Source organism: Penicillium psychrosexuale (assembly GCF_028828465.1).
Source record: "Penicillium psychrosexuale strain IBT 29551 chromosome Unknown utg000004l, whole genome shotgun sequence".
Taxonomy (NCBI): Eukaryota; Fungi; Ascomycota; class Eurotiomycetes; order Eurotiales; family Aspergillaceae; genus Penicillium; species Penicillium psychrosexuale.
This window is the reverse complement of record NW_026643189.1, coordinates 3,632,029-3,656,356: the sequence shown is the minus strand read 5'-3', so window position 1 is coordinate 3,656,356 and position 24,328 is coordinate 3,632,029. Positions and strand designations below refer to the sequence as shown.

Below are 24,328 nucleotides of genomic sequence, written 5' to 3'. Positions count from 1 at the left end.
ACGTAGTGCAGTTTGCGGCTCCACAAATAATCCTACCCTACTCCGTACTCATCACGAGAGATAGACACGAGGATCATCCTTGGGGCAAATAATGACGACACCCTGATTTGGCTTCTTGCTCGCCAGGTGGCTAGTCAATGAATCTCGAGGAATTTCGGGTTATCGCGCCCCTCTTAGGACCAAATAGGTAGGTGGTAGTTGAGAAGTGAAGTAAGAATTGTGGGTAATGCTTATCTCCACACTAGTACTTCCAGGGCTGTGCACGCCCCACTCTCGCTTCGGTCCGAGAGTGGGGCGTACACAAGTACGAACAATACCTACTCCGTATCTATAGAGCGGATCACATCATATGCATTACAGATTTACAACTACATGTAAGGCCTCCTACTCCTCTATTCTTAGTAGTGATCGTCGATTAGATGAGGGGAAGATTTGAGTCGGCACTTTGACTCGGCATCTAACCCACTCCTCTTGTTCACCTTCAGATCGCGAAACGTATAAATTCCGAAGGGCATGAGCACTAAAAATATCTCACCAACAATCCACTTCTTTGCCTCGCACAACCAAAGCATCTGCTCACCACCAAACTCCAACAATGCATTTCACCACCCTGCTCAGCCTCGCCAGCCTCGGCCTGAATATCCTCCCTGTCCAGTCCGCAGCAGTTCCTGCCGCTGATTTGGCTCGCCGCGCGGGGCAGCCAATCAACCGTGTCTATCTCCCTAGTACGGTCGAAAAGCGTCATACCTACGGAGTGGATGAAGACGAGACACTCGAGAAGCGACACACCTACGGAGTGGATGAAGACGAGGCGCTCAAGAAACGACACACTTACGGGTTGGATGAAGACGAGGCGCTCGAGAAACGACACACTTACGGGTTGGATGAAGACGAGGCGCTCGAGAAACGACACACCTACGGGTTGGATGAAGACGAGGCGCTCGAGAAACGACACACCTACGGGTTGGATGAAGACGAGGCGCTCGAGAAACGACACACCTACGGGGTGGATGAAGACGAGGTCGTCTAGACACTACTCGGCTGCGGATAACCAAAGTCTCGCATGGAACGAGCTTTAAAAACGTCTATAACATGCGGGCACCGCATTCTCTCCACAACGTTTGTTACATAGCAGTATACATTATCAACAGAGTATATCAAGCACTATCTCGGCTATCTTTTCTGCACGTATTTGTATTATGTCCAGTCTCTCTGCACATTGTACGCGCTAGAGCCTGTCGACTAATATGAGAGGGGCGTAAAGTTGCACGTTTAGAAGCGAACTACACATAATAATTGCAGAACATTACAGCTCTCCAGCCTGTATCTACAAGTACTCATCCGGCATCGGGATAAGTGTCTCATTTTTAGCCGCACACATAGCCGGATGTTCCTCCGGAAGAGCCTCCATATCAGCCATTTTGACATCGGAGCACTATCTTTGCATCAGCATCAGCTCTTCTTTTTGCAAGCCGGAGCAACTGACATAGTGTTCCACATCCCCTGTCTTCGGATCCCTCGCTTCGAAGTATATAACTCCCATCTCGTTGACCTTGGTCTGAAATGGTATTGTAACATTCACACACAGCTGCCCCGAAGGCTGGATGGGCACATCTTGCAAGATAATGTAGGGGAAGTCATCTCTTTTCCTTGGCACTCTATGTCGAGTATAGAGGGCCGTCACAAGGTCTCCAGGATGGCCGGAGAATGAGAGGAAACTACGGGAGCGGCGGGAGTATCGTTGGGGATTATGCACTATCTCCCCTTCTCTGTATCAGCCTACGCTACTGCTAGACAGGAGACAGAAAGGAACATACCGCAGAAAGGGTTATACCAATCTATCTCTGGGCGGGTCTTGGGGCTTGGACCGCGGGTCATCCATGGGAACTGGACGTGGAAGCCGGCATGAGCGGCGGATGTGAGGTTGATGCTGGTGCTGAGAGCAAACAGGAAGGAGATTGCAGCAAGGAAGGAGGGCATGGTGGACAGGGATCAAGTGCAGCACGGTGTATAGAGAGAGGGCAAGATGAATTGTTCTCAGACGGTCTCACCTCTTCGGGCCCTTCCTACCTGCCAGAAGGAGCCGTCACGGTTACACGCCTAAAATCGCTGGTCGCCGAGTTTGATGGCGTCAGATGGTACACGTAGGCAGTTATAGAGGTCCACCCGTCCCCCTCATTGGCCATGGTGATCTGTTTGGCCATGCAAAAGGGTTGAGGTTCTGATGTATCGTAACTTTACTATCTATGGCAAAACTTAATCGGTCCAACGCTGACCCAAACCCCGATGTGGTTCTCTACTTTTAGATAATAATAAAAATCTTAGAAATAGTTAGAAGCTATGTTTTTACAAATTAACTTCGTAATACTAATTTAATGATATTGTCGAGATATATATATTTTTGGAAGTACTTTTCATATGTGTATCCAATAGAAAAGGTACATTTTGCTTGGACCCACATGATCCAAACCCCACTTCGGGCCCCCGGCGGGACCCCGGCGGGGACCCGCCCCCGCTTCCTTGGCCAGCGATGACGAACGCACAGGGGTCCGCTTGGCCATGCGGAAGGGCGGAGTCTCTAATGCACTGTAACTCTACTATCTATGATGTATGGCGAGCGCGGTGAGCAGTAAGGCGTACCAGGCTTCATGCTGTCTTGCTTTCTGGGCGGTTACCTGGCACGGGCGCCATTGCCTGCTTTACCGTTGCTTGCTTTCACCTACGGCGTGCCCTCTCTCTGGCTCGCTCTGTTCTCGTCATGTCCTCCTCCAAAGCAAAGTCCAGCTCTTCCCAATATGAGCCTCTTTCGCTACATGATGATGGCGGCTCCAGCGCAACTCTTGAGAAGCGCTCCTCCGAGGACGACCACTCTGCCCCCTTGTTGGAAGCCTCGGACAACCTCCCCGCCCTCGCACCATCCAAGCCCTCCCAGCTGCCCAAGCTCATCCTCTACTTCTCCTTTGCCCTAGCGCTACTATCAGCTGTGAATGTCGCTCTCCTTCCCACTACACTATCAAAGTACCAAGCCTACCCCTTCTCTGACTCTGACCTCGAGGCCCTCCCGTATGGCGACGCTAGGCTGGGATTGGACAGGGTAGCGAAATTCATTCCTCCTCCCCGGGTCTATCACCGCGCTTGGCCGGATAGAATTGCACGAGTGAGCCGGAGACTGAAGAATGCCGTGTGGGGTCAGGGAGTGCAGGTCTATGTTACTGTCGAGGTCCGTAATCCGTACTTGCTCCTTCCTCATTCTTTTCAATAAGCCATCCACATATTCTCTGTGTGCAGCTGCTGACTCAAGAGAAGGACTCGACAATTATGCGCTTCCCCATCCCCTCCACCGGCGTTAACACCTGCGCACTCTCCTGGCGGCCGCCTGGCGAGTTCTCTCCGCGTTCCAAGGACCTCATAACCAAGGGGGATATAACGGAAATTGAAGTCTGGCAGCTTATCGCACCCTCGGCTACCTCGGCCACCTCGGTCAACGTCTCTTCCAATATGGACGAGCTCGATTATGATACCTTATCGTATTTGACCCTTCCCGTGCGCGGGGAGCTGCTCGGCGTGCTAGACCTCACAGCCAAGCAGAACAGCACAACACTGGAGTTCGCCTGTCCCCGCGGGGCGGAGAGTCTAGTGGTGGAGATGAGGTGCCAGCGCGTGGCGTGTCATGTGAGCTTTATGCAAATTCATATAGCGCCGAGCTTTGGGTTTGAGTTGCTTGAAAGAGCATAAAGTGTTCAGATAAACTTCAGATTTCTCAACTAGCTCAACAAAAGCAATAAAATAGCATTCATTCAAATACGAAATTCTTTTCATTCCAAAAATAACCATGGCCGTGGTTATTTTCGAAGAAATTCAGCTGGTTGACACGGTCAGATGTCCTCCTTGGAAAATAATCACGGCCTTGGTGATTTCTAAAGGACATCTGACCGTATTAACCAGCTGGATTTCCTGGAAAATAACCACGTCCATGGTGATTTCTGGACGATCGCTGGCAAAAGGGTACGTGTTGCAATGGATGAAAAGAATTTCTTATTTGCGGGAGATGTAATGACTCATGAGGATAGAAGTGACTCGGAGGAATCGACCTCGTACTTATAAGATAGAAAGGGGCACCGGGTCAAGCTAAAAAGCGGGGTCGTTGGGCAGAATGTTCTTTTACTATTGCGATGAAGCGCCTGCTTTGGAATTTTACCTTGATCACTAGTACCACTCCGTACCCTATCCACTGATAAGTCCTACAACAAAGAACTTGAAGTTTTCAAGGAAATGCCAATAAAATGTGCAAAACGTCCCAGACTTATCTTAATCCTGATACTCCGGAGTCCGGTCAGCGGTAGATGTCTCGGGAAAGAGTGGGGCCGGGCTTTGTCACAATAGTAAAAGAATGTCACAATATCAACCCCCAGTAGCTTACCCCATACTAATCTTGCGGTAGGGTGTGGCACTATAAGATGTCCTCATCCGCAGCTCTTCCGTTGCTACTACGCAAAACCCACTCGGCCATCTTGTGTCCAGCACCCATCGAGCTGCGATCACAACATGTCCACTCAACTCGACGCCGCCTCAATCGCCCGTGTCTCCTTACACAACCCCGCTCACTTCAGCATCCAGCACTCTCAAACCATCCACCGCCTGGTGCTCCTGCAGCACTGGAACATTCCCACTGACTCCAAGGTGCTGGAACTAGGATGCGGGCAAGGAGACTGCACGACTGTCCTTGCCAATGCTGTAGGCGAGCAGGGTAGAGTTGTGGCGGTCGATCCGGCAGATCTGGATTATGGTGAGTCCTCTAGCTTTTCTGACCCTGCTGCCTGTCCTGGGTCGACTGATAGCTCCTGCAGGTGCCCCATATAGTCTCGGCCAAGCACAGGGTCACATCTCGCAAGGCCCTCTAGGTAGACGGATTACTTGGGTCCAACAAACCCCCCTAGACTACCTCTCCTCTCTTTCCTCGCCGCCCGCCAGCGAAAGTAAGGCCTTCCACGCGACAGTACTCGCCCACTGCCTATGGTACTTTGCCTCTCCCTCGCTTATCCTTTCCACCCTCCGTGCCATCAAGCAGCACAGCAAGCGTCTCCTCCTTGCTGAGTGGTCGTTGGTAGCGACACACCCATCTGCCCAGCCTCACGTCTTAGCTGCGCTCACCCAGGCAGCGCTGGAGTGCCGTAAACCCAAGGGCAGCGAATCGAACGTCCGCACGGTGCTGGGGCCAAAGCGGCTTACCGAGCTGGCCCTGGCTGCCGGATGGCAACTGGAGAGTGAGACCCTCGTGCAAGGTGGGGAGGGGTTGTTGGACGGACAATGGGAAGTCTCTGCTTGTCTTTCTTCCTCTTTCGAAAGGGAAGTAGAGGAGCTAGTGGTTGATGAGAGGGAACGGGCCGTGGTTATTGCATCACGGGATGCGTGTGAGGCAAGCTTGAAGGGCATACAAGGGGGTCGGAAAGGAGTTAGGGCTATGGATGTTTGGGTTGCTAACTTCGTCTGATTGGGCGAGCTGAGCGTGCCCGACTCCTAGCCCTCTTCTCAGCCCGATCTCTTGATCGAGATTTGCTGTGGAAGATTACTTGAAGAATAGCTCTTGCTGCTTGCAGATGCTGCCTCGGATTGACTTTCATAGGTCGAATATCAATCAAGGGCTTTGTGAATAGAAGCCATTTCTCGTCCTGAATGGATACCGAATGACAGGGGCTTGCTCTTCTCATTCATTGCATTGATTTGAATATGCAATGTAACGAGAGTATCAGATAATCTCTTCGGTCTCACTACTTTGAAGTCATTACTCGATCGGCAGTACTTTCCAGTCTTATTAGCGGGAGTGAATTCAACTGGATATTAGCTTGATCACAATATCAGCATGTATTCTCCTTATTAGTTATTTAGAAGGCTCCAGGATTCGAAGATTAGTAGCCTTAGCAAGGCCTTGACAAGTCCCGCAGTACCTGGGCAATTTATTGTCAATAGCCTAGACGTCATCATCACGATCGACGAGCCAGACAAAACAGCTGAGCTCGGAAGCCCTGTTACGGCTAGAGTTTCCGGAGTAACAAGAATGGCCATGGAAGGATTCCGACTAAAATATCTACAAGGACGATATTTCCACGCTATGCTTTCAAGTTTCGAACGATATCAAGTACGTGGAAAAGAACTCCACGCCGAAACGGTCCCAGGCAAAGTTTCCCCTCCAGCTTCACAGCCACTTATCAAGGTGATGACCTTTAATCTCTGCGTTGAACCATTCAACCAGCTCGATCTTCTCGGTGTAGGTCGTTGCTCCTTCCAGTACCCCACTCTTCGCAACAGCGCTTACCGTAGAAAATAGCTGTTGCATTGCCAGGTTTCGACCAATGCATGCTCGCGACCCGAGGCCAAAAGGAAAGCTAGCTTTATCCATGAGCCGCCTTGCTTGTTCGACCTGCTGTCCTTCCCCACGCCCCGACATCCATCTCTCGGGACGGAATTCAAACGGGTCCGGGAAAATGTCCGGATTATGGTGGAACACATATGCAGCTGCACCCACGATTGTACCCGGCGGTAGATAGATTCCACTTACGGTGAGCCCTGTGCCCTCCGGGGGTACAATCCGGGTCAAGCGTGCTAGATTTGCCATCCCTAGTCGAAGACCCTCTCGAATGACGGCCCGCAGATATGGAAATACTTGGTCACTAACATTAGGCGCATGCTGGTTGGCTTCGATTTTCAGCCTCTGAAGCACGTCTGGATGTTGGATGAGATGAAAGAGAATAGTTGAAGCATGACCGCGGTCGAGTCTGCGCCTGCGAACATGGCAGCCTTGCATTGAATGAGAGTCTCTGAATATGATATGCCTGCGGAGAAAAGTCGAGATTGATATGTATCTCTATCAAATCGCTCAGAAGATGCGTCGGTGACGGCACACTGGTCCATAATCCCAGTCGTATATTCAGAGATACGATTCAACGACGCCGCGACTTCGGGCTCGGACAAAGTGGGACCCACCAGAAGGGAGAAGACCATGCGGAAGAGCCAGTTTGGGAGGAGAGAGAACCGGCTGAAGGCAACAATTGCCAGAACGAAGGGCGTCGCGGAAAGTTTATGTCCCTTTCCGATTGTTGTTGCGCCTGACGTCGGTTCAGGAGCGCTCAAGTGCTCATCTAGGCCCCCGTAACTTTTCTTGAAGAGAGATTTGGTCAGGGCATCGATGGACAGCTTTGACGCAAGGTCCAGAATGTCGACCTTTCTTGTCCCTTCGCCATGGACTCGCTGTTGGCAAGCCATTCCCTTCTCCATTTTCATGATTTCGACAAACTTTGTCACCAATTCGCCGATTATGCCGTCATTCTCTGCCGAAGCGCGTAGCCGGCCAGGTCCAAACAATGAAAGAACTGCCCTAGCTCGCACATCACGATACAGTGGGTCGAGGGTGGAGAAAATGGTGTCGCAGCCTTCCACTCGGGAAGTTGCTGTAGAGGAGATCCTTGGGTAAACCTCCATCCACAACATAAACCTTGTGAAGGGCTTCAGGGTCAGATAATGAAACGGCATTTGGCCCGATTCGAAGTACCTGCGTGCGATACTTCCGATGATAGTACAAGAGGACACGGCCCTCTATACCAAGATAGCAGATAGTGTGAAGAAATAGGGACGAGACCCGAGCAAAACAAGGCCCAGGAATGTGGGACAGTGGCGACAGCCAGACACGATAGAGAGCCAGCGAAGCGGGTGCCAGAAGGAAAAGAAGAAACATCTCCCACCATGAAGCCGCCACGAGTGAGGCTATACTTGTCTGGAGCAGACCCATTTCGGTAATGACCCGGGCGGGGGGTTATAGGCTAGTTTGAAGGGCGAGAGCAAACTAGTAACTATGCATTTAAGGTACCATCGGTGTTGAACATGATTTATTCTTCGGTCACCAGTTGTCTTCAGTTACAGGTATGATCTTAACACAGAGCCTGATTCGGGGCACTTGAAATACTCGGCGACATGACAAATTTACTCGGGGCTGCGGGTTTCGTATCCGTTGCACACCTTAGTATGCTGTAGCATACAAAAGTCGTCCATCTTGTCACCCCAGTCTCGTTGGGCTATTCTCAGGCACAATGTCCGCCACTAATGAAGTGAACGATTCGCATGTTCGTCTCAATGACTTTTGCAACGTTGTGGAGGCAGTTGATCAATCTTCATTCTCATCCGACGGCGAGGGGATTAAGGCGCTGGCAGCAGCGTACCGCTTGATTAGCCGCTTGGAGACCCCGTGGGATACTGTGGCTCGTCTCTGCATGACTGAGGTAGGATATGGCATATCACTTCAGTATAAATGGTATTGTTGCTGATAGCTAGGAGCCCGCGTTGTTTGCAAGTCTGAAGATAGCTCGAGACCTCCAACTGTTTGAGGAATGGCATCGGGTAAAGGAGGACGCTGTATGCTCGGACGTGGAGTTGGCTGATCTGGTCAGTTGTGATGCATTTCTGCTTCGTACGTTTATCACCGCCCGAGCATATATCATTACTGTTATAAATCTAACATAGGTAGGACGAGTACTTGCGCACCTCGCCGCGACGAATATGCTCGAGAACCCCGCCGATGGACAGTACAAACCGACCGCGTTCACCAAGGCCCTTCTCCAACCTGTTTTTGGAGAATGGATCAATTACCTGTCAGTGATAAAATACAGTGGGATGGCCGCAAGTGGCCTCAAAACAGTGCTGACAGTTCACTAGATATGACTCGCTCATTCCATGCTTTCATAAGGCTCCGGAATATCTTGCCCTCCACCTAATTTCCCAGATATCCATCTTTGTATCGATGTGCAATGCTTATATCCTACCGTAGTGTATGCAGGTGCGGGTTCCTGACTTTCCGGGTGACCAACCTATAGGGGACCAAAGAACCCATTTGGTAGGGTCGATGTGAATCTGGGAGGCGATTCTCACAAGACTTGGTGGATATCTTTGGACTCGACCTGATCTCGAGTAAGAGAACAGCCCCGAATCACCTGCGTCATCTCGGAAGGAAACACAGCCGCTGCAGGGATGTCCGCCTATTTACTCGGTCCCAGGCGTTGATAAGTTGACGAAGAGCAGGAAGATCCATGCAACGCTAGCCATAGCGTCACCGAGTAACCGCGAGGCCATTTGCTGATGTTAGTCTAGACTTTCTCGGGGATAAGAAAGATAAGGCCGTTAGACCGTAAAACCGAGCCCCGCACTACGGACTCCGGAGTAATGGCTGCGGTATGCGACGTTAAGAGGAGCTTCTTAATATAAACGGTCACAGGGCGACCCACCACAGGCTCGTATTTCTCCCCCTACTATAGTGCCAAATCAACCACGGCTGAGACCCCGGATTTCTTAGAGACAGAATGGCGTTCCCATACAAGCATTTCTTGGTTATCGGCGCGACATCTGGAATCGGCAAGGCCCTCGCGACCCGTCTAATTGAGTCGGGGGCTAAGGTCACCGCCGTGGGTCGGCGGCAGGACCGCCTGGATGAATTCGTGCAGACTTTCGGGGCTGCACATGCGAAAGGCAAGCGGTTCGACATTGGAGAGTTGGCCAAGATTCCAGATTTTGTCACAAGGTAGGTGTCTTTCCCGACTCGGGGCTTTTCGCATACTAACGGGGTGATGGACAACAAATAGGGTGATGAAGGAATCGCCTGATATTGATTCCATTGTGTTTAATGCCGGGGTGCAAAACCCGTACGATCTGGCAGATCTCGACAAGTTTGATCTGACGGCGTTTCACCAGGAAGTGAAGATCAACTTTTCCAGCTTCGTCTCTCTCACCCACGCCATTTTGCCATATCTTCAGAAGAACCCGAACCCAACTAGTTTCATCTTGTAAGACGCCTACCCGGCCGCAATCCGCGGCAAGAGCTAATGGATGTATCAGTACCGGCTCGAATTTGGCCGTCGTGCCTGCCGCCACGCTTCCGGCGTACTCAGCATCGAAGGCCGCCCTGAATGTCTTTACTCTCTGTTTGCGGGAGCAGCTGCGGCACTCGAACACCAAAGTGATCGAGATTTCTCCTCCACCGGTCCAGAGTAAGGCAAATCTGGCCCCATAATGTTGATATTTCAGTGCTGACCCTTGGCTATAGCGGAATTACACGACTACATGGGCGAGGATGCGGGTCGCCAGTTGGGAATGCCCTTGGACGCATTCACGCAGCAGGTTTATCAGGGACTGGCCGAGGGCAAAGATCAGATTGTAATTGGCAGTATTGGGCCAGTAGACACATTCAACGGGATTGTGGACAGCCGTCGCACTGCCTTCGAGAACCTCTCCAAGATGATGCGTGGTGGGAAGCCCTAGACTGGCCGCAGATATGCGGACGATCAAGAACGTTGCGTTCTTCGATAACCTAGAGACCAGCTGGAATGAATGCTACTTATGTTTGAGAGCTCTATGCCATCAAGTCTTTGCGTTTACCTTCAGTTCATGTACCCTCTCTTCGCCTTTTAGTAAAGCCTTGGGACGCTCGGGGAGCGCCGTGATGGCAACCATCTGCGGGCCACTGCGGTACATGGAACTATTGCAGAATGCATACCCCGTAGGCCATGGTGATTGTGAAATGACAAAGAACCGAGTGACCGGCCCATTACAAAAGCGGTCCGGGAAAACTGGTACATCTTCTCAGGGGTTAGTTACCAGGTGACGACCTCTTTGTGAGGATAGTGCCTAATATGAAGTGGCAAATTGACAGAGGAAACAATGAGGAACCAGCAGATGTGACAGAATATAGAGAAATATTGATGTTGAGTTATTCAAGTGGTTTCAATATTACTGTCAAGCGGCCATGGGACACCCATGAGTGATGAGTGATTGCGGAGCGAAGCGAAGCAATTAAATCATAACCTCGTGTGCATGTCACGTGACAAGGTGTTTTCTCCTATGGCTCCAAAATCATTGGACTTAATGCGGTGAAGAAGTAGTCGGCTAACTTTGGCAGAATAGCCCAACCGGCAGAATAAATAGACCTAGAGAATGAACCATCATTATCTTCCCCAGAGCTTCTAGCCTTACACCGAATAGCTTCATATCTTTGGTAGATCATTGGAATATTTCCTGTAAACAGAATAGAAAGCTTTTCTACATGTCACGAGGTTAGTCCGTGTTTGCACTGTTTACAGTGCTGCAGCACTCCCGCACTGCAGTACCGAAACAAGGGTCTACTGCGGCGAAACTAGTGCTGCGGCGGGACTAGTGCTGCGGCACCAGTGCTGTGGGATTTCTCTCAAGGCCTAAACTGTTAACTAGTTAGTTAACTAGACTATATTCGAAAGGATATTAAGAGGGTAAACACGATTGGCACAGTATTAAGACCTATACTAGCTTCCTAGTTTTATGTTGGGACATTAGAGAGAGGAGGTCGCAAGACGTATTGGGGAGCTAAGCCCAAATAGGCAAAACTAACCACATACAGTAGTTCACAGGTCCGCCGTTTCTATGTATAATTATCTGGATCTATTCCCTTTTTGTTCTTTAGTGCTGTTAAGATTAGTGGGCTGACAACGTAGCACGTGAGTGCTTTGAATAACTTGGCTAGAGACAATATTGAAGTTGTTATATATGACACATGACGGATGGCCGGACTGGCGGGCCACTTTTCTTTTAATATTAGCTCATCCGTACACCCGAAGATGAGGCCACCTCGAGGTATTCATATTTGAAGCCGGTGAGAATACTGCTCGGGTCAAGAGCCCAGTAACTATATACTATGGCAACATCTACACTAGCTCAATGAAGGATACCGGTGTGTGCCGGAAGACAAGTATGTATTACACAAGGTGGTCAATCCATTTGCGCACTGAATATCGAACTTTTATGTATACTAGTCAATTCTCTTTGGATTGCCTACATGTCGTATGTCCGGGGTATAAGCGCCCGTATAAAAACAGCCGCATGGAGACATGATCCCTGAAAGGTTAGTATGTATGAAGTATGAAGAACTGCATATGTATGTAGTATAGCGCTTGGCTTAGCTTTCACAATTTAGATTAGAGATATCACTACATGAAGAAATCCCCGCATATCAGAGAACAAGGCATTGTCATACATAAATATTAATACTCCGTGAATCTATCAAAGATGTCAAAGTGGATTGATTCATGACGTTAGTGGGGAATCCAGACTCACCGCATTATGCGCCTCCTTGAATTCTGTTTCTTCTGTTTCTTCTGTTCTGTTTCTTCGGGTTTTTTATCTTTTTTTTATTCTTTTCTTTGTGAATTCATACTATAATCCATTCCTACAGGCTATATTCTCCTTATCTTACTCGGCCAGACCCCCATGTTGGGTTAAGTTCTGCTTCTTGGTCCTTCGGCTTCGGGTCGGAATTGCCCCTAATCTTCCCGAAATTCTCGTATTTGCCATTCTTCATATAACCTCAACCTCAAAATGTTACCAAAAAGTGTCCAGAATAAGGCATTCGTTGCAAGGGTGAGTGCAATTCCGCTAGATCTCTGTTTTTGTCTGATATGCACGGGGTCGGTACATTGTTACGTTGCCGAGGCTTGCATTATGTGTATGTGGGTTAGGTTGATTGGGGATTGTTTGACCTCATATGTTACATGAAGTATAAGAAATATAAGATGCCTAGATCGCATCGTCCGCGCGATACTGCGTTACTCTGATCGCGCGTTACTGCGTTTGGGACTACTATATCTTCTGTCTTGTCTACCTTCTGTCTCTTCTCTTTCTCACAACTCCCACAATCGGACATTCTTTCAATATTCATCTGGCTTTTCTTCGTGAAAGGCACAACTCAGAATGTTCGCCGTTAACTTCCTTCCGCAGTCCGACGACTCAAAGATATGTGTTGTCATGGTGGGCCTTCCGGCCCGTGGCAAGAGTCTCATCGCCGGCAAGGGTAAGTGAACCTGCCATCCGTAAATGAACATGTGAGACTAACTTAGCGACCAGCCATGCGCTATCTGGGTTGGGTCGGTATCCCTGCCCGTGTCTTCAACGTTGGTAGCTATCGCCGCTTCAGCAACCCGCAGCCGGGAGCCGCCTTCTTTGACCCCCACAATGAAGAGGGTGAACGCATGCGCCGAGCTGCCGCAGAGGCTGCCATGTCGGACATGCTTCAGTGGTTCAAGACCGGCAAGGGGATTGTCGCCATCTTGGATGCCACCAACTCCACCAAAAAGCGCCGCAAGTGGATCTATCAGAAGTGCACCGAAGCTGGCATTGAGGCTCTCTTTGTGGAGTCGATTTGCGATGACGAAGATCTCATCATGACTAACATCAAGGAAGTCAAGACGACCTCCCCGGACTACAAGGGTCAAGATCCTGAGGTCGCTGCCCTTGATTTCCGCAACCGCATTCGTAACTACGAGAAGGTGTACGAAACCATCGACGAAGATGAGAAGAAGTACACCTACGTCAAGCTCATCAACGTGGGATCGACCGTCATCATCAACCAGATCAAAGATTATCTGTCCAGCCGTCTGGTGTACTACATCCAGAATATCCACATCAAGCCTCGTTCCATCTGGCTCTCCCGCGTAAGTCAAAACATTACAATTTCGAACCATTATTTGAAGCCTTACTGACGAAAATAGCACGGTGAATCCGAGTTCAACCTGACTGGCCGTATTGGAGGCGACTCCAACATCTCCGAGCGCGGCGAGGCCTACGCCCGCGCACTTCCCGAGCTGCTGCGCAAGTCTGGTGTCCCTGACAACACCAAGATCGTGATCTGGACTTCGACTTTGCGTCGCACTATTCAGAGTGCCCGCCACCTCAAGGCTGCGACTGGCTATGAGAAGCTGGAGTGGAAAGCCCTGGACGAACTTGACTCTGGCGTTTGCGACGGCCTGACCTACGAAGAAATCGCTGAGAAATACCCCGAGGATTTTGCCGCCCGTGATGAAGACAAGTACAACTACCGCTACCGTGGCGGTGAGTCCTACCGCGACGTCGTCATCCGCCTTGAGCCCATCATCATGGAACTGGAGCGCAGTGAGAATGTCATCATTGTTACCCACCAAGCTGTCCTCCGCTGCATCTACGCCTACTTCATGAATGTGCCCCAGGAGCAGAGTCCCTGGATGGAGGTGCCTTTGCACACTCTCATCAAACTCACCCCCCGCGCTTACGGCACCGAAGAGCAGCGCTTCAAGGCTGATATCCCCGCTGTCTCGACCTGGCGTGGAAAGGGCACTTCGGCGAAGCACCAGGAGTTCCCCGCTGAGGGAGGAAAGAAAGAGGACACTGAGACCAAGCACTAGGGGAGTGTTGATCTGCATCGGCGCGGCGTCACCTGGATGTGGTGGGAATTCGGATTGCATGAGATATTCAGATACCACAAACATGCTTTTCCTTTCATTATGCGTTAGTTAGCCTACTTTAACTGAACAATATTATTCTTACAAATCACTTTTTATCGCGGGTTCATTGTAATATTCACGCGTTATCGGAAAGTTGAAGTTTTCGACGACTGAGCGACGACTGAGCGACAATTAAGCGACGACTAAGCGACGCCTGACTCTCAGTTACCGCTCACTTCAAACGCGCGTTACATTCTAATTTGTTTCTATCAGAGAAAACCTGTAACTATGAGCAAACGACTAGAGAATAGGGCCCGCCCGGCCAGACCTGGATATAGTTATGCTGACTCAGAACTGACTCAGCCCGGACGTCATGCGGAGAGCTCCAGCAGCGGCGCTCCTCGAACCTCCAGTGGAAGGAATTGAAGACAGCACGCCCATGTTGTCAGCATTCACCGCGCGGCCGCTCGTGGAGCTCAAGCCGCGCGACAAGTCTCGCATTGAATCGGTCCTAGCCTACGGTGACCGCCTCCTCACTGGTTTGAACAATGGCAACCTCCGCGTCTACCGCGTCACCGACGACGGCAAGACCGAGCTCCTCCGCGAACTAGAGAAATTCTCCCGATACAAGATTGAACAGCTTGCCTTGATTAAGGAGGCTAACGTGCTAGTCTCTCTTTCTGGTGGTTATGTCTGGCTCCACGATGCGCAGTCGTACCAGCTTGTTGAACAGCTAACCCAAACGAAGGGCGCTTCTGTATTTGCCATCACGTCGAATGTTGTCAATGATCCCGATACAAATGTGCCTGCTATTGTTTCCCGCTTGGCAGTCGCTGTCAAGCGGAAAATTCTCATGCGGGCGTGGCGCGATATGGAACTGGAGCGGGATACAGCTGAGCTGAGCTTGGTTAGTGGGGTCAAGACTCTCACCTGGGTTGCGGCTACACGCCTGGTGGTTGGGCTGAACTCGAGCTTTGTCATGGTAAATATCGAGAATGGACAGTCCACGGACCTGGCTGGGCCAGGCAGCATTGAGGAAGCAGGCCGGTTCACAGGCGTTGGCGCCGCGAGCATGAGCTATATTGGTATGGGAGGCATGGTGCCGCGGCCACTTGTGACGAGACTGCGTGAAGGTCAGATTCTTCTGGCTAAGGACATCAACACGAGTTTCATTGATGTTGACGGTCAGCCTCTTGGTCGGAAACAGGTGCCTTGGAGCCATGCCCCGGTGGAGCTTGGATACTCGTACCCGTTTCTGTTGGCTTTGCACGACTCATCCAAAGGTGTGCTAGAGGTCCGGAACCCGGAAACCTTGTCGCTACTGCAGTCCATCCCGCTACCGTCGGCTAGTATTTTGCACATTCCGCAGCCGAATATCAGCCTCGCCCATGCCGGTAAGGGGTTCCTTGTGGCGAGTGATCGCACCATATGGCGCATGGAAGCTCTGAGCTATGATACCCAGATTGATGCTTTGGTTGAGGGTGGTTATCTAGATGAGGCTATCAGCTTACTCGGCATGCTGGAGGATGCTCTCTTACGGGATAAGCCTGGTCGACTGCGCGCGATAAGACTTGAAAAAGCGCAGAGCTTGTTTGCCTTGAACAAGTACCGGGAGTCTCTAGATCTTTTTACCGAGGTGTCTGCACCTCCCGAGAGTGTCATTCGCCTCTACCCTCGCTTGATTGCGGGCGATCTCTCTATAGTCCCGGAGTCTGAAACTTTGAATGGAAAGACGAACGGATCGAGTGATGGGTCGGGTGATGATGTTGCTGCTGGGCAGACATCAACACACGCAGCCTCTATTATATCATCTGTGCCAAAGCCTGATGAAGGAAGCGAGGCTAGCAGTATTCGTGGAGACGACAAAGGTATGACAAGCTCCCGTTTCTTTTGAATATATGCTAACTAATCATAGGTCTTCGAATCGCTGTCCGCGAGCTACAAGGATACCTAGCAGATGTTCGCCGACGCTTCCAGCGCTTCCTCAACCCCGACGGATCTCTCAAAGCTTCTATACCAGTCGAAGCCACAGATGAGGCAAGTGACTCGGTTCTTAAGTTACTGGATTTCCCATCTCCCGATGAGTTTGCCACACGAATTTGTGCCAAGGCACGGTTGGTTGACACCACTTTGTTCCGTGCACACATGTTCGCGACGCCATCACTAGCTGGATCCCTCTTCCGCATTGCCAACTTCTGTGACCCGGAAGTAGTTATGGAGAGACTCGAGGGCACTGGCAGATATAACGACTTAATCGATTTCCTTTACGGCAAGAAATTGCATCGCCAAGCACTCGAATTGCTCCAGCGCTTTGGACAGACAAATAACGGACCTCTGAGCGGCCCGACACGCACAGTCGCGTATCTTCAAAACCTACCTCCAGATCAAATTGGCCTGGTACTCGAGTTCGGAGAATGGCCACTTCGTGCCAATCGCAAGTTGGGAATGGAGATATTCCTGACCGACACTGAAAATGCTGAGACATTGCCTCGTCCACGGGTCCTCGCATTCCTTGAAAACATAGACACCGCGCTTGCCATTCAATACCTCGAGCATGTCATTGATGAATGGAACGACATGACGCCGGACATACACCAGCGGCTGCTCATCTTATACTTAGATCAAATTACATCCAACGAGCAAGGGGAATGGAAGGAGAAGTTCTTGGCGATGTTGAAAGAGAGCGAGCAATACTCGCCAGCGAAGATGTTAGATCGGCTCGATCGAGAGGGTACATTGCACGCTACTCCTGTGAAACAAGCCATCACTGACATATCCCAGATGCCAACTTCTACGAAGCCCGAGCTATTTTGTTTAGCAAGATGGGTCAGCACCGACAGGCGCTCGAGATCTACGTCTTCAAACTTGCGGACCACGAGAAAGCGGAAGAGTGAGTGATATATCTTTTCACCAAGAGCAGCAATTGCTAACACAAGAAAGATACTGCAACCAGGTCCACCTCGCCGAAAAGGCCGAAGAAGAGAATTCCATCTATCTCACCCTCCTTTCCCTCTATCTCACCCCACCCCACGGCTATGAGCCCCAGAACGACCCCGCGATTGAACTGCTAGCCAAGCACGGCTCACGCCTCCCAGCCGACGCCGCATTGAAACTCATCCCGGACAAACAGGCCGTGGAGAAACTTGAGTTCTATTTCAAGGGCCGCATGCGCGCCGCAAACTCGATTTTCAATGAAGCGCGCATCGTGGCAAATCTGCGCAAGGCACGGGATATGCAGATCCAAGCCCAGCTCGCTCTCGGTGAGGGAATTCGTGGTGGAGGTACGCGGGCTCGCCACGTCACTGTCACCGAGGAGCGAATTTGTGGCGTCTGCCATAAGCGTTTGGGTGGGAGTGTGATCAACGTTTTCCCCGAGTAAGTCGATTTCAGTCATTTGCTTTTGGTCTGTTCGTCGCTGACTTGTTTTCCAGTGATACGGTGGTTCACTTGGGGTGTGCCAATCGAAGACCCAGTGTTCGAGTTGGGTAGTATGTTTGCTCTCTGCATCTGCATTCGCGAGGTCGGTCTTGTGCTCGTTCTTGTTCATGGTCGTCATGTCATGTCCTTCATTTTATTTTTATTTTTGTTCTCCAGATCAAGCTTCTCTGTTCATTTGGTTTGTTTGGTCGACGGAGACTATCCCAGCGACTTTGATACCCATAGCATCTGCCCATTTCAAGATACATCCGGTCATGCGAATCATGCATCGTCCTCAACAACCTCCTCTCCGTAATTTTCCTCCTCCTTAGCTTCCTGTGCTGAGAGCTGGCCCTGTGCTTTGTCCTCTTCCATGCGCTCCGTAAGGAAGACGTTGATCTGCTCCTGCAGCTTGGGCACGAGCGACTGCAGCGCTGAGAGGTGGGCTTGCTTAGCTGCCAGTGTGCCGGTTGTGGTTGATATCACATGCTCAAAGGTCTCAGTGGCATGAGGGGCGGTGTAAACTGCAGTCAAGCTCGTGTTGGAGGCCATTTTGAAATTTAACAGGGAATTTGGGGAAATTGTTGGCCCTGGAGGAGGGGGAGATGGCAGAGAATAATGTCCCGAGCTATGCTACCGCCTTTCTTACCGCCTTTCAGCTGATCTAAGCCCGACCTCGGGACTTGGCACTCCTTCCCCAGGGTCTCAGGGTCCCAGTCCTTCAGGTACGGCTGAATACGAAGTTATATATTACTCGAGGTACTTCGTGGACCATACGGTAGCTTTGCCGAGGCTAATATCTGTTGGGTTCTGTTCAGGCAGTAATCCCTAGTCTGTATCCGGCCTGGATACATACTAGTAAGAAAGTTGTGGAAATTGGAAAAAGGAATACAAGTGCAAAGGATGACATCAAGCAGTGAACTGGCCTACAAATATAAATCGCAAGGCTATAAACTCCGTTGAATCTAGATCAAAGCTTAGCCAAGTCTCCGCATCTTTCGTCGATCTGAGATTCTGCCAGATAAAGGTAGAGGAAGGGGTCGGCGACTGCCCAGATGTGGCTTTTGTAACGTTGTAAACAAAAAACTTCCATAACCTGCCTGAAAGAGACAAAGACAGAGAGAGCATGGGATATTCATTATGAATCCTACCTTCCGATCCCCGAACTCGCCTGGGCGTCAAGTACCTCCTGCCCCTCGCTACCCCCGACCTCCATCTGATGACGAAGAGCAAGACGACTCCGATGAAGACGAATTGGTTCACCCCGGATCCTCCGGTAGTGACGCTTCTTCCAATGTAACAACCGTTTCCGCCGCTCCTCTCACGCCGATCAATACTCAACACTCCGGGGGTTACTTTCCCCCACAACCACGATCGGCCACTTCACCTCATCACCCTATGCCAAACCCAACAGCTCGACGGCCCTCCGGCCGGGGTCCCTCCGTCGAGCTACCTCGGCACCGATCACGGCACCACTCACAGGGGTTCTTTGAGCCTTCCCTGCCGACCGCCTCCTCCGACCAGCTCCCTACCTTGTCAGCATCCCGTATCGCCGCCCAGGCAGCAATGCAGCAGACAAAAAGGCAACAAAATGCGATGCCCCCGATAGAGGATGGTTCTCGTCCCAGGCGCAGTGGAAGCGGCTCGCCTCCTCTCATACCCGCTCCATTGCGTGTCAACCAACCCTCCCCGCAACCGCCTCCGCCACTAGGGAATGTGGCCACGGCAGCTGCGAATGTGGTCTTCCCGCGAGCCAGTGCTGCGCCGGTAGAACCACAGCCCGAGAAACAGAAGAAGAAGAAACTCTTCTCAAAACCAAAACATATCGGAATCAGCAGTCATAAAGATGTGAGCAAAGACCGTGGTCTTCCCTCTCCGAGCAAGATCAGTGGGTTATCGCGCATGGTCAGCGGCTCGGCTACGAATTTGACCGACCTGTCCTCGAACAACTCGATCTATAATCTATCCAATGCCTCCGTGAACACTGTGGTCCCCGCAGATCGTCCGCCGCTTCCAGAGAAGGAAAAGGATAAAGACAAGCATAAGCATCATTTCCTATCGAGGCAGAAACTCAAACTAAAAGATCGCGTCGAAGACCACTTCAACCTCCCTCTATCATCGGCTTCGAGTAATTCCCGTCCGGCAGACCCAAATGCCCCACAATCTTTATATTCCTTTACTCCTGCGTCTCCAGCTCCTGGTGCGACATTTGGCAAGTCGGTAAGTGGGTTAGATCTCCTGCATGGTGGTCGAGCACTGCGTGAGAAGAAAAAGGAGGAGAAGGCGCTCGCCGAGTCGGAGCAGATGGAATGGCTGGCCAATAATACTGGCGGTCCTACGCCACCTGGTGGCTTCCCAGGTCCGTCTTCAGTTGGTAGTTCGGGGACATTCCCTGAGTCTATTCTCCGGGAGACCTTGCAAGGGTTTGGGTTGAATAATATGACCCCAGAGGATGCGTGGGACTTCCTTAAGGCGAAGCTGCTGGTCATCTTCGATGGCGAAGACGTGCGCATTGCCATTGAAGATCTCAACAAGCTAGTGCTCGTTCATTTGCAGCGTTGCGTGGTTAAGAGGGCTCCTGCGTCTATTGTAACGGACCTGCAAGAACTCTTGCAGACTGGATTTGCGACTTTGAATCACAGTTCGCTGATTGGCCTCCCAGATGAAAGGTTGATCCCGCATCTGGTCCAGGTGTGGCTGCTGGTGTTTGGCACGATTCTGCCATTCATCCAGGCTGTGTTTCTTCCCTTAGATCTCGAGTTCAAGGGCTGTGGACCCTTGATGACTAGCCGAGAAGCCGGTGAATTCTGGGGTGCACTGCCTTTCGGCGGAACACTCGATGTGCGAAGTCTGGTCTTGATTGCCTTCCGTGACTGCATGATCCTGAATCGCTACGATGCCCTTAAAGCAACCTTCTCCCGGCTCAGCCTGGACTCCATCAACACCGGATTCCCAACACTCAGCGTCACAACTAAGAGTACCGGTACTGGAGGCCGCCCTGGTACTGCAGCCTCGCTCGATGCCGGCTTCGGTAGTTACAACTCGCAGTCATCCACGCTTCTCAGCACCGTCGACAGTTACTCCTCCGACGGCATTAGCGCCATGACCAGCCACCCACGTCCAACGAGCAGTGACTCTCGCAGTCGCGCTGCCTCAAACACATCTTCCAACGCAGATCCCCTCTTCTTCCAGTCCATCGCATCGCCTCCAACCTCTAACAAACGGCCTACCATCATCCACCGCGGCCCCACTGACTCCTCCCACGTCATCACAGAGACCGTCGGCCGCATGCTGCAATGCATCAGCGTCCTTGCCAGTGTGCAAACAGGCGACGCTGCCCAGGAGCGGATCGAGATTCTGAGCAAATCTCTCAAACACAACTGGCTTGGTCGCGGCCGCACAGGCCGTGATCGTCGTGGCTTTGTCGGTGCCAAGATCCGGCCTGTAATGGTCGGCGGTCCTCCTGTTATTGATGATGGAGATTCCCTCACGACGGCTGGCATTAGCATCGGTGCGAGTACTAGTACAGGGGGATCCCGGGGCCGAGGTGACTCGTCCTCGTCAGAATGGAGTTCCAATGTCCCAGGGCCCGCCATGAGTGTGCGTGGTGGTGTTGGACGAGAATTGAGTGTTCTATAGCTTTGTGTGTTTTCTTCTAGCTACTCGTTACGATTGTATGTATGACGGCGGGTGGGTACTTTTGGCAAGGGGCGTTTCTGTTTTATAAAGGAATTGATATCCTCGGGCATTACCCAGCAATTTCATCTACGAATCATATACTAAGCATATGCCAACCGGCAAGTAGCGCCCCGGAGGATGACACTAAGATATAAGAAGGGCCATTGGGCCCTACCAATGGCTGTACCTTTACGATAGGAGATACAGAGGCCAATAAGATCGGAGAATCGATCCTCTACTCCGTAGTCGACCTAGATATAGACTACGATACTATTCTACTCTGTAGGGAATTGTGTGAATCGTACAATTTTTCTTTTTTTTTGGTTTTTTGTAAACTAACTAACTTTTTTTTGGCCTTTTTGTTTTTGGTTTTTTTTTTGGTTTTTTTTTTTTTTTTTTTTTGAATCCAACAGTACTCCGACAAGTCAGTTGTCGATACGTACCCAGGGCTCGGCCAACTAGCCACTGGGTAACATTCACAATTCACCAGAGGGGATGGCGTCTCACCACGCCATCCCCTCAAACAATCAAGAGAGAGGGCTTACTCCCGAGCCCTCCCCTTTCCCTTGACATCGACCTTACCAGCCTCCTTGAGGTCCTGGTAACGGTACTGGCAGTGAGCGGGGAGAACCTCCCAGCCAATCTGCTCCGAAACATGCTGAGCGATGGGCACAAAGTGCCCATCATTCAGCAGCTGCGAGCCAAATTGCTGCAAGGCCTCCAGAATAGCCGCCTATTGAATAGAATAGTTAGCAACCAGATCAACTGAGATTGAGGTCAGAGAAAGGGTGAAGTGAATACTTACGTCGAAACCAGGCCAGGGACCAAGCTTATCCATGATCCGTCCCCAGCGCTTGGTCACTGCCCGCCATGTCATCTCGTCCTCCCATTCAAAGCGATTCGCGTTCCACGCCTCCGCGACCGCGCTCCACTTCACTGCAGGATTCCCCTGCTTCATCTGGGACATCATCTTGTCCCCTTTCGATGCTTCCTCCCATGACGCCGGCGGCTTGTTGCCCCGCCTTTTTGGTTTGGAGGCGGGTTGCTGGGCGCCGGAGGGTTGAGGGGGCTCGGGAACTGCTGTTTCGGTCTGAGAGTTAGTACTAGAAGGAGGATTGGATGATCCTGATGCGTACACAAGCTTTGACTTATTCGCGGGACGGCGACTTGTCGAAGCCGACGTAGAAGGACCAGACTCAGTCTTGGTCTTAGTCTCAGTCTTGTTCCTGATCGAAGTGCGGCGTGTTGCGGTCGACGCAGGTGGGGGCATCTCAATCTCAGGCTTGACCGTGGCCTTGAGCGAGGCGTGGCGTGTTTTGATAGACGCGGGCTGAGGGGTCTCGGTATCAATCTCGGCAGTTGTCTTCGGGGAGACGGTGTGTTGCTGCACCGAAGCGGAGGTTCGGGCTGAGACGGAGGTTGAGGGCACCGGAGTTGAGCTCTTCTTTGTGGTTGCACGGCGTCGGGCACGCTTTGCGGGTCTGTTTGATGTTGGGGATGCTTCCTCCACTGACGGCAAGGTGTCTTCACCAGATTTAGCACGTTTTTCAGACTTAGGTGTATCAGCTTGAGATGGGCCAGGCAGATCGCGGGCCTTGTCAGCCAGCTCGCGGTCCATGGCAGCCCATTTGAGGTCCATGGCAGCTCGTTCGCGGTCCATGTCAGCTAGCTCGCGCTCATTGGCATCCCAAGCCGACATGGCCTCCATGGCAGCCCGTTCGCGGGTCATGAAAGGCGGATTGAGGGCCATGGCAGCCCGTTGGCGGGTTATTTCAGGCAGATGATCGCGGGCCATGTCAGCCATATCGCGGGCCGTGGCAGCCCGTTGGCGGTCCATGCCAGCCAGAACGCGGTCCATGTCAGCCAGAGTGAGGTCTACGGCAGGCAGATCGGGGGCCATGGCAGCCCGTTCGCGGGTCGCTTCAGGCAGATCGCGGGCCATTTCAGCCAGAGAGAGGTCCATGTCAGCCATAATGCGGTCCAGGGCAGCCCGTTCGCGGGCTATGTCAGCCGGCTCGTCGTCAATGGTAGCCCCAGGCAGATCGCGGGCCATGTCAGCTAGCTCGCGCTCATTGGCATCCCAAGCCGCCATGGCCTCCATGGCATCACGTTCGCGGGCCATGTTGCGGTCCATGGCAGCCCGTTCGCGGGCCATGTTGCGGTCCCTGGCAGCCTGTTCGCGGGCCATGTCAGCCAGCTCGCGGTCAATGGCAGACCCAGGCAGATCGCGGTCCATGGCAATCTGTTCGCGGGCCATGTCAACCAGATCGCGGTCAATGGCAGCCCGATCGCGGTCACTGGTAGCCCGATCTGTAGTGTGTAGGAAATCGAAGTCTAGGTTTGCAGTGGCAGACTTCAGATCAGCAAAGAGACTGTCAGTATCTTGATTGTTCAGCTTTTCCAGCTCTTCTTGTATGCGCTCTTGTTGGAGGTGCTCATTGTCCAGGATGTCTTGGTAGATTTCATTCTTATCCTTTTTCCATCTGGGATCTCCACCAGCATCTAAGTTCAGGAGCTCCTGTTCATCCGCGAGAACGCGTTCGTACTGTTCAGTGGATAAGATGCCCATGGGGTCAGTGGTCCAGCTGTTATCGGGAGTCCTTTGGGGGTAAGTGTAGTGGGACGGGAGCACATTTGGATCTTCGAATAGGGCATCATATGCTGGTGGACGTTCGAATCTGTCAACTCCATATTCTACTGGACGGTAAGGCTGATAATCATTCAAGTAAGGATCAAAGAATGGAGCCATGGGATCATCCATGTCAATGGAAGGATCCAAGTAAGGATTTGCATCGTCCCGGGGTGGCGAGGGCACGAAATCAAGGTAGCCAGTGTAGTAGGAAGGATCCTCATAGTTGGTAGGAGGCAACGGCGAATCGGGGATATCATCCAAAGTAAGCTCGATGCCAGTAGGATCGATGCCAGTCGACTCATGAGATGTGCCTTCAGCACCAGACCCAGGAAGATCCATG

The 24,328-nt window shown here is 51.5% G+C and overlaps 12 protein-coding genes across 12 annotated transcripts; 8 read left to right on the top strand and 4 right to left on the bottom strand.

The window, feature by feature from the left end:
* Positions 1 to 595: 595 nt before the first annotated feature.
* Positions 596 to 1,030, top strand: N7518_007244 (uncharacterized protein; the record flags this gene model as incomplete). Its single annotated transcript, XM_057188171.1, has 1 exon — positions 596 to 1,030. One exon carries the CDS (start codon positions 596 to 598, stop codon positions 1,028 to 1,030), a length of 435 nt encoding a protein of 144 aa, XP_057039874.1.
* A 297-nt stretch (positions 1,031 to 1,327) lies between these two features.
* Positions 1,328 to 1,980, bottom strand: N7518_007243 (uncharacterized protein; the record flags this gene model as incomplete). Its single annotated transcript, XM_057188170.1, has 3 exons — positions 1,328 to 1,435; positions 1,487 to 1,764; positions 1,818 to 1,980. 3 exons carry the CDS (start codon positions 1,978 to 1,980, stop codon positions 1,328 to 1,330), a joined length of 549 nt encoding a protein of 182 aa, XP_057039873.1.
* Positions 1,981 to 2,758: 778 nt separating this feature from the next.
* Positions 2,759 to 3,735, top strand: N7518_007242 (uncharacterized protein; the record flags this gene model as incomplete). The annotated part of the gene is made up of 2 exons (XM_057188169.1): positions 2,759 to 3,220; positions 3,289 to 3,735. The coding sequence occupies 2 exons, from the start codon at positions 2,759 to 2,761 to the stop codon at positions 3,733 to 3,735; spliced, it is 909 nt and encodes a 302-aa protein (XP_057039872.1).
* Positions 3,736 to 4,545: 810 nt separating this feature from the next.
* N7518_007241 (class I SAM-dependent methyltransferase) lies at positions 4,546 to 5,491 on the top strand (the record flags this gene model as incomplete). Its single annotated transcript, XM_057188168.1, has 2 exons — positions 4,546 to 4,786; positions 4,848 to 5,491. 2 exons carry the CDS (start codon positions 4,546 to 4,548, stop codon positions 5,489 to 5,491), a joined length of 885 nt encoding a protein of 294 aa, XP_057039871.1.
* Positions 5,492 to 6,193: 702 nt separating this feature from the next.
* Positions 6,194 to 7,476, bottom strand: N7518_007240 (uncharacterized protein; the record flags this gene model as incomplete). The annotated part of the gene is made up of 2 exons (XM_057188167.1): positions 6,194 to 6,668; positions 6,719 to 7,476. The coding sequence occupies 2 exons, from the start codon at positions 7,474 to 7,476 to the stop codon at positions 6,194 to 6,196; spliced, it is 1,233 nt and encodes a 410-aa protein (XP_057039870.1).
* Positions 7,477 to 8,081: 605 nt separating this feature from the next.
* N7518_007239 (uncharacterized protein) lies at positions 8,082 to 8,703 on the top strand (the record flags this gene model as incomplete). The annotated part of the gene is made up of 3 exons (XM_057188166.1): positions 8,082 to 8,270; positions 8,323 to 8,458; positions 8,516 to 8,703. 3 exons carry the CDS (start codon positions 8,082 to 8,084, stop codon positions 8,701 to 8,703), a joined length of 513 nt encoding a protein of 170 aa, XP_057039869.1.
* A 641-nt stretch (positions 8,704 to 9,344) lies between these two features.
* N7518_007238 (oxidoreductase, short-chain dehydrogenase/reductase family) lies at positions 9,345 to 10,299 on the top strand (the record flags this gene model as incomplete). The annotated part of the gene is made up of 4 exons (XM_057188165.1): positions 9,345 to 9,562; positions 9,624 to 9,824; positions 9,877 to 10,028; positions 10,085 to 10,299. 4 exons carry the CDS (start codon positions 9,345 to 9,347, stop codon positions 10,297 to 10,299), a joined length of 786 nt encoding a protein of 261 aa, XP_057039868.1.
* A 2,457-nt stretch (positions 10,300 to 12,756) lies between these two features.
* N7518_007237 (bifunctional nucleoside/nucleotide kinase/histidine phosphatase family protein) lies at positions 12,757 to 14,222 on the top strand (the record flags this gene model as incomplete). Its single annotated transcript, XM_057188164.1, has 3 exons — positions 12,757 to 12,856; positions 12,910 to 13,496; positions 13,554 to 14,222. 3 exons carry the CDS (start codon positions 12,757 to 12,759, stop codon positions 14,220 to 14,222), a joined length of 1,356 nt encoding a protein of 451 aa, XP_057039867.1.
* A 412-nt stretch (positions 14,223 to 14,634) lies between these two features.
* Positions 14,635 to 17,750, top strand: N7518_007236 (putative vacuolar morphogenesis protein AvaB; the record flags this gene model as incomplete). Its single annotated transcript, XM_057188163.1, has 5 exons — positions 14,635 to 16,129; positions 16,177 to 16,992; positions 17,043 to 17,151; positions 17,202 to 17,636; positions 17,693 to 17,750. 5 exons carry the CDS (start codon positions 14,635 to 14,637, stop codon positions 17,748 to 17,750), a joined length of 2,913 nt encoding a protein of 970 aa, XP_057039866.1.
* Positions 17,751 to 17,960: 210 nt separating this feature from the next.
* Positions 17,961 to 18,230, bottom strand: N7518_007235 (uncharacterized protein; the record flags this gene model as incomplete). Its single annotated transcript, XM_057188162.1, has 1 exon — positions 17,961 to 18,230. The coding sequence occupies one exon, from the start codon at positions 18,228 to 18,230 to the stop codon at positions 17,961 to 17,963; it is 270 nt and encodes an 89-aa protein (XP_057039865.1).
* A 588-nt stretch (positions 18,231 to 18,818) lies between these two features.
* On the top strand, positions 18,819 to 21,317 carry N7518_007234 (uncharacterized protein; the record flags this gene model as incomplete). The annotated part of the gene is made up of 1 exon (XM_057188161.1): positions 18,819 to 21,317. One exon carries the CDS (start codon positions 18,819 to 18,821, stop codon positions 21,315 to 21,317), a length of 2,499 nt encoding a protein of 832 aa, XP_057039864.1.
* A 580-nt stretch (positions 21,318 to 21,897) lies between these two features.
* On the bottom strand, positions 21,898 to 24,327 carry N7518_007233 (uncharacterized protein; the record flags this gene model as incomplete). Its single annotated transcript, XM_057188160.1, has 2 exons — positions 21,898 to 22,089; positions 22,162 to 24,327. The coding sequence occupies 2 exons, from the start codon at positions 24,325 to 24,327 to the stop codon at positions 21,898 to 21,900; spliced, it is 2,358 nt and encodes a 785-aa protein (XP_057039863.1).
* Position 24,328: the final 1 nt, after the last annotated feature.